Source organism: Helianthus annuus, chromosome 3 (assembly GCF_002127325.2).
Source record: "Helianthus annuus cultivar XRQ/B chromosome 3, HanXRQr2.0-SUNRISE, whole genome shotgun sequence".
NCBI lineage: Eukaryota > Viridiplantae > Streptophyta > Magnoliopsida > Asterales > Asteraceae > Helianthus > Helianthus annuus.
In genome coordinates, this window is record NC_035435.2 from 74,360,600 (window position 1) to 74,369,106 (window position 8,507).

An 8,507-nucleotide genomic window follows, 5' to 3' on the forward strand; every position below is an offset into this window, starting at 1 on the left:
ATCTCAGATTTTATTTGAAAACCCGAAAACACCCTTAAATCGTATTTTTAGCGTTTTAAGCGCATAGTAAGCGTTGTACTTGTTTTAATCCTATAAAACTTATACCTACTGATATAAATCACATATTTTCATATAATAACAGTAAGTATGATATTTTGAACTCAGGTTTCCAGTTTTGGCATTTTTAGCCCTTGTGAAATTACTAAATTGCCCCTACGGTGCATAGTTTGGTTTTAAATGATATATTTGGTATATGGGTCATACCCTACTGATATAATATGTTATATTAAGTATATTTACTGTCTGAACCAGACCCGAAACTCAGATTTCTAATTTTACCCTTTTATTATCTTTTAAATGACCAAAATGCCCTTCTAAGGCATAAATTGAGTTTAAAATTATCCCGGGCAATATAGAACATAACTTACTGATATAATGTCATATTCTAAGCATATTAATTCAGGGAACTTACATTTGAATCTTTTGGCTACCCGTATCGCCCTTTTCGCGTTCGGTTCGGTTTACGTAACTAGTTTGCGTAAATTGACCAAAACGGGTCAAACGATATCGTTTTTACTTCAAAATCCAGAATGTATTTAGTATACCCATATTATACAAGTATTCAAACTTGCCGGGTCTAAATCACATTCTATCCGGTCTTTCGCTTAATCGTGCGTAAACCGTATCACTCCCAAAAACTAACCGGTCAAAGCTTAGGCTTAAATAAAAGACCCGTTAGGAATCTAATAGGTTAATTATAAACCTTTGTTCCAGATTAGGAAGCCCGGTAAAAGCTACCACCACTTATCGTTTGTGACTTATACTTGCTCAGGTAAATACATTTTGACTTATTTTCCCTATACGGGCTTGGGGTACGGTATTTAAAATACCGCTTGATCGGGCGCACAAGTCCTGCTCCTTATAGGTGTTCAGTCTTGAATAGCTTGTGCGACTTCGTTTAAACAGTTTTGTCTTACTTAAAGGCTTTGGGGGGTTATTGACCATGTCCCGGATATCCTTGGCATTATCTTACGAGATGGCCACGACCAGAGCACGGGGTGTAGGCGTACACTCGTCGTGTATAACTCTTTAATGTGGTGTGTCAATTAAATCTCTAGCCCGGACAGTAGATCCCGGGCCACCAGAGATATAAGTGCATGTAATTCGTTCACAAGTTTATATTATATAATTATCCCAAGTTAATAAAAATATTTATGCCTTGTGCATTTAAATCAATTTTCAATCATTTCAAAATGAGTCAGTCGATTTGTATTTACCAGTGTAAACTGACGTATTTTTCCCAAAAGATTAAGTGCAGGTACTATACGGAAATAGGCTGGCTGTTTCCTAGAGAGCGTCCACAATAGTCTCGCAAACTCGGACGACATTTATCTGTTGAACTATTTATTTCTATTTTATTTGATCCGCCTGTGGATCCATTTCAACTACTGTGATATTTATTATTACACTTTATTTAAAGTTGAAATGTTTCTATTCTGCTTCCGCTGTGCATTATTATATTGTGTTGATTGTCTATGACGATGCCAACTACGTCACTGTACCCCACACCGGGCCCACCGGTGACACGTGGAAATGGGGGTGTGACAAGCTGCAATGTTGGATTCAGAATCCAAGAAATGGCAAGAAGCCATGAATGCAGAGATGCAATCCATGTATGATAACCAAGTCTGGGATTTGGTTGATCTTCCTACCGAAGGTCGGACTGTAGGAAATAAATGGATCTTCAAGAAGAAGACCGACATGGATGGAATGTGCAAACCTACAAAGCAAGGCTTGTAGCAAAAGGATTCACTCAGACTCAAGGAATTGATTATGAGGAAACTTTCTCGCCAGTAGCTATGCTTAAGTCTATTAGAATTCTACTTGTCATTGCTGCATATTATGACTATGAGATATGGCAAATGGATGTCAAGACCGCGTTCCTTAATGGACACTTACTTGAAGATGTCTATATGGTTCAACATGAAGGTTTTGTCGATCCAAATAATCCTAATAAGGTGTGCAAGCTAAATAAATCCATCTATGGATTGAAGCAAGCATCTCGCAGCTGGAATCTTCGTTTTGATCAGAAAATTAAAGAGTTTGGCTTCATTAAAAACGAAGATGAACCGTGTGTTTACAAGAAATCTAGTGGGAGCTATATCACTTTTCTAATTCTGTATGTAGATGACATACTAATCATTGGAAACAATATCCCTATGCTAAAAGAAGTTAAGGCTTGGTTGGGAAAATGTTTCGCAATGAAAGATCTTGGTGAAGCCGCTTATATTCTAGGATTAAAGATCTATAGAGATAGGTCAAAGCGGTTATTAGGTTTAAGTCAAAGTACATATATTGATAAGGTCATACGACGCTTCTCAATGCAAGACTCAAAAAGGAGGCTCTTGCCCATGGCACATGGAACCATTCTTAATGGTGAGCAGTGTGCTAAGACCGAAGAGGAAAAGAAGAAAATGGAAAGAGTTCCATATGCTTCTGCTATCGGTTCCATCATGTACGCCATGTTATGTACTAGACCTGATGTCTCGTATGCTCTTAGCATGACGAGTAGATATCAACAGAATCCAGGAGAAAGTCGCTGGGCTGCAGTGAAGAACATTCTTAAGTACTTAAGAAGGACTAAAGACATGTTCTTAATATATGGAGGACTGGATGAGGAGCTATCAGTTAAGTGTTATACTGATGCAAGTTTCCAGACTGATCGTGACGATTCAAGATCACAGACGGGATATGTTTTCATTCTGAATGGTGGGGCTGTTACTTGGAAGAGCTCGAAGCAAAGTGTGGTTGCTCAATCCACCTGTGAATCAGAATACAATGCTGCATCGGATGCTGCTAAGGAGGCTGCCTGGATGAAGAAGTTCATTACTGATCTCGACGTTGTGCCTAGCATAAAGAAACCAATCGAGATGCTGTGTGACAATATTGGTGCCATTGCTCTTGCAAAGGAACCAAGGTCACATCAAACCACAAGGCATATACTCAGAAAATTCCACTATATTAGAGAGATAATAGAGCGTGGAGACATCGTAATAAGCAAAGTTCATACGGATCTAAATCTGGCTGACCCCTTTACTAAGCCTCTACCTCAAGCTAAACATGAGGAGCATGCTGAAAAAATAGGGCTTAGATTTGCTAGACAGTGGGCATGATCTGTAGTTAGTATTGGTGTTTTAATTTTGAACTACAACAGTTACATTGAAATAGTTATTTGATTTATTGGTTAAATGCAAGTTTAATTATTTTGTAACTGTGTTCATTATTTGTATGTTTATATCCTTGAATAAGCGTATTCAAAAATATCCGTAGTCGATCAAATTACATGGGAATGAATTTGAATGTAAGACTATTGTGAATTGAGATGATTGTATTCATGAGATGAATAACTCAAGAGTTTGAGAATCAAAATTCACAGATATCACTAGGGAATGATATTGGATGTGACTCGCTTCAAAACGATCTCCATGGATCTAAGTCATGAGATGTTTTGATATTGATATGTTCAATTTGTCCTTTTTCCTTAGGCACATATTAAACTACATTGATCAAGGACAATCTTTGATGTTATCTAACACTGTCCTGAAACATGGGTAGTAATCCGGGTAGCGTTGGGAGGAATCCAAGGTTAAGTGGGAGTTGTATGATGCTGATGGAATTCTGTACTTCTATGGGATTAGAAGTTTAGACATTCTGGCGCCCTCGTTAACTCAAACTGGAATAAACGCGTGGCCACGCTCGGACTAAAAGTAGTTCCTTAGACCACTTTGAATTAAAGACGAGAATAGAGAATGGTTGATCACTATATAAGAATGAATGATCCATGTCTTATGATCAACGAATGTTCTATACAGAAGAGACTTATTGATAGAATTATTAGGGCTATAGTATTTGGTTAAGTAAAGTGTTACTTGAACGCAAAGAACTAGTTGACGACTGTAAAGTGTCATGCCGTGTTAAGAGCAGTGCGATGCAGCTAGGCGTCCAACTCTGCACACGTTGACTCATTTAATTAAAATCGTCCAAGTGGGAGATTGTTGGATATATGTATGGCAGACCTTAATTAAAGTCAATGTAACTAACTCGGTACGATCCGAAGAGTTACACGTTGGTACACGAATCGTATATGTTCACGAGTAGGTAGATTATTATTTGTGAAATAATAATAGTTTAAACCCGAGGGACTTAATATTAATTAGATTATTATTAAGAGGATTATAATTGTATAATCTTAAAGGGCCTTAATGTAAGATTGGGTTTTATAAAAGGATGTTTAAGGTGGAAACCCTAGACACACTTTTATAAAACACAAAACCCTAGCCACCCTCCTAAGCTTGGCCGCCACTCTTTTGTCGTCGACCAAGCATCGCCGCCGCCTCCTTCTTGGCCGGTTCTACTCTCGGGTATCTTGTGCTCGGTTGTGAACTTTCTACTAGCGAGGATTCGTTGTAACCCGCGTGTTACAATTCCGGTGTAGTCGTCAAAGGTTGATTACTAAAACCCTCTATGGTTGTTTATTCCGTTTATTTGTTTATACGCGTATAACCTTGATCCTGATTGGGAATATTTATTAATTGGATTAATAAATCAAATTTATATAATCGGCTTTTGGTAAATTATATAAACCGCTTCCGCTAATATTTTGATACCATGATTCCCAACATCGTCTCACTTTCTTAGACTGGCCTTTCTCTCATGATTATGGGATGTAGGTACTGCCATCATTAGTTATGCCCTTTTTGGGTAAAAGACTCAAGTGTCATGGTTTTGGTTATGTTTATTTAGTAAGTAGGTTTTAGGTCGAGTCGTCGCATAAAACCAATCAAAACCGGATAACGAAGCCGATGAAATTTGATAAGGACATGGTGGATGGTTGATTTGAATGTTTGGTTTAACGTTGTGCAAAAATTGTTGGTTTACAGCAACGTTGTCACTTACATGCCCAATGATAGTGAAGAATAGGGATGAGCTCGGTACCGTCCGGTACCGGTACCGAAAGAACCGGTACCGAAAATCCCTAAAAGTGGGTACCAGTACCGGTACCGAATATACCCTGTTCGGTACGGTTCGGTACCGGTACGGTACCGGTATTTGAGGGTAAAAATCGGTAGATACCGGTGCCGAACCGGTACCGTACCGGACCGGTACCGAAAATGTCAAAAGTGAGTACCGAATCGGTACGGAAAAAGCACCCGGTTCAGTACCGGTACCGGGTCTGATTTGCTCATCCCTAGTGAAGAATGCAATAAGGAAATTTAGACAAAAGTTTCTCCCATAATCATTTATCGCAGGTAAAATGTCATCAAAGTACGCCTTCACACCTGGTCTTTTAATCTAGGTTGTCCCTATAAACTGTCTTCTCCATTCAGCCACTACTTTGTCATTCTTTGATGATCTTTTGGTCGTCACGGCGATGTTTCCATTTGGTATACCCGTTAAAGAGTGTATCAACTCCGCATTCATATGTGTCGTATGGTTGCCGACATTTAAATTGTTTGTTTCTGCATTGTAATTTTCCACAAGCCAGTATCCAAGCATTGTTGGTATACTGTGTATCTTCATTTTCAGGGCAGCACCAAATCCCATGTTTTGTACTGTTTGTATTTGATTTGCATTAAAATTGACAAACCAACCAATCAAGTATTTTCCACCCTTAATAAAACTCTAGCCCCACTGAACTGATAATAAGGTTCTTCTTGAACCTCAACATCCTGGCTCAACCTCATCTGTGTGCATCTTTATCTTGACTTTCAAACGGTCTTCGCCTAAAAACAAGATAAAATTCATTGGCGTTTTCACAAACATCTTTACATTAGCTTTATATGACTTATATGGTGTTTTCAAAGTTTGACTGAAAGTATACATGTAAAAGGTAAATTTATTTCAGTTCATTCTTCCATAACACATCCTATATGGCGTTCAAAATTTATACAATACATCATAGCAGTAGTTGGCATTTTTAGGTCAAATATATTTCAAAGTTAGCCTTTATATGGCGTTTACAAATACACAAGATAGTTAACATGTACATGCTTCATAGTAACCATATGTTGGTGTTTTAAATGACACAAAATGTAACAACTATAACCTTGTTTTGATGTTGCCTTCTTCATTTGTTCGTCGGTACTTTGGCGTTTACGATGAGGTGACTTTCTGGTTTCCTTTCCTCTAGAAACTGCACAAATATTCTTGAAATTAAAACGTTAATAACATCAAATAACTAGTATAATCTACAACCCAGTTAACTCACTTTGTTTTCCATTTTTGGATCGTGATTGGTCTTTAGACGCCATAATATAAGTCTTCATGTTCATCTAGGGTTTTCGCGTTTTCCGTAGAAGTTGGGGAGGTTTTGTGGGAAGTTTATATGTTACGGTGTTGTTTGTAAGGTTATGTATATGCACAATTACCTTTTTACCCTTAATGAAGCCCGCGCACATTCGAAAGTTATAGATATTTACGAAAACGCCACCACATCAATTTTGTTCGTATATTGTTTTGTTCCAACAGCTATGAAACGTTCTCACTGTTTTCACACTTTGGGTGTTTTCCCTAGATCTTGCCACTATGTATATACACACACACATGTTAGGGGCTTGGAGAAATCGCTTAAGAGTTAAAAAAAACTCAAGAACCTCAATGGGTGGACACAAACATGCTGCATGTTACACTTTTTGTCTGACACCGTTACACTTTTATGTCAGAGGAGAGAGAACATGTTACAATTTCAGCCATTACACTTTTTATAGGTTTTGATAGTAGTTTTTCAGAATTTATATGAAGTGTACAGATTTTAGAACCTATAATTTACGAAGTGTTTAATTTGCAGCACATGTAACAAATATGTTATATATTTTATAGAAAGATTTTTGTGTAAAAATTACAGACATGTTGAGAAGGAGAGAGAAGGTGTAAAAGTTGTTACACTTGTGTGCCAGAAATGTTACAGTCGTTGAAAACACATTTTTTGTACTCTGTCAATCTCCACCACGGATTAGTTGAATGGGTGGTGAAGATGAAGTTTTCATTTTTTTTTTTTTTTTTTTTGAACTCGACAAGGTTTTTTTATATGATTGTAAGATCTCGATCTAATCTGGTTTGGCTTCAATTATTGAAAGAACCACTTAAAAAAAGTAAATAAAAGTTCAAATTAACCTTATATAGTATAATCTGAATCCCTTAAACCTATTTTAATAATTTTATTTTTACTTTTCAGCGCTCATTGGGTTGAGAATTATTTTTAAAACTATATATTTAAATTCATGCAAAAATAACCAATTACAAACAAGTGTGCCGCACAGTGGCGAGGGTTTTTTGTGGCCTGGGTTGCCCCGGCTCCTACTGATTTTGCGCTCGATGGTATTAATTTTACTGAAAATTTCTGAATTTTTTTATAGTGTAACATATTGGATTTTTTAGAGTGCAGCCCTTACTAATTTAGATTTTGAGAGTCTGACGTCCACTAATTTTTCATTCAAACTCTGCCACTAATGCCACAACCCTTTTTGTATAACAAAACTGAACCATAATTAAAATTGAATAAAAATGATATGATTAACTCATTTTCAAAGCAGCTCCACTACCTTTTGAATTATCCACCCCTCCTTTTAGCAACGGCTATATGATCTGAAAAATGATTACAATTTTGAATTTATAATCTGCATAATCTCAAAAGTCATTCACAACACCCTTTTATCTCTCAAAAAACCCAATTCATAAACACCATGAAAGTGATGAAACACCTAAAATCCCTCAAGTTCTGGTCCAAAAAGAAGAAGAAGAAAAGGATCACAACCATCCACCACCATTCTCCACCACCATGCTGCTGCAGCCCTGCGTTTCAGCCGTCAGCTCCGCCATTACCCTCGCGGTTAGATTACGAACAGCAGACCTACACTCAACATCTGTTGACAGCTGATGTAAAGTTCTCTGTATTGCCAAAAGAACATGACATCAGCAATGTGAATCCATCATCTTCATCTGGTGATGTGGAAACTGGTTGTTCTTATCAGCAATATATGGTTAAGAATCCAGTTTACGGAGTGCCTGTGCTGCAGTCAACAGAAACAGAGAGGTCTGCGGGTGCCGTTGGATGTGTGTTTAATATCGGTGCTCATTTGTTCCGCTGCTTCTTCCCCTGTTTTCGCATTAGGGATGTCCAACATAATTTCAATTTTAAATCCTTTACTAACTAAAGTTTATAAAAATAAATTCCAGATACATGTCAAATATATATGTTGATTTTACTTACACGTGTATACTGTATGATTATTTGAAAAGGTGATAACAGAGTTTATGATCAGTTTTAAAAGTTTTGAAGTGTATAATTAAATTAGGTTGCTAACACAAGAAGTGATAGTGTGGTACGGGTCGCATCACTTTTCCCCCCACCGATACGGTCCATGTCACTTTTTTCGCCCGTGTCACTTTTTCACCCGAAAAGAAATGATTGATGTGACAGTGATAGGACCAATACGGTCTGTATCACC

At 37.4% G+C, this 8,507-nt stretch overlaps 1 protein-coding gene across 1 annotated transcript; it reads left to right on the forward strand.

Annotated features, from left to right (window-relative positions):
- Positions 1–7,679: 7,679 nt before the first annotated feature.
- On the forward strand, positions 7,680–8,266 carry LOC110895879. Its single transcript, XM_022143260.2, has one exon. It carries the CDS (start codon positions 7,743–7,745, stop codon positions 8,211–8,213), a length of 471 nt encoding a protein of 156 aa, XP_021998952.1. The 5' UTR covers positions 7,680–7,742; the 3' UTR covers positions 8,214–8,266.
- Positions 8,267–8,507: the final 241 nt, after the last annotated feature.

Excerpts from the sequence above, each read along its gene's own strand:
- LOC110895879 (XM_022143260.2), top strand. The coding sequence starts at position 7,743 with ATGAAAGTGATGAAACACCTAAAATCCCTCAAGTTCTGGTCCAAAAAG.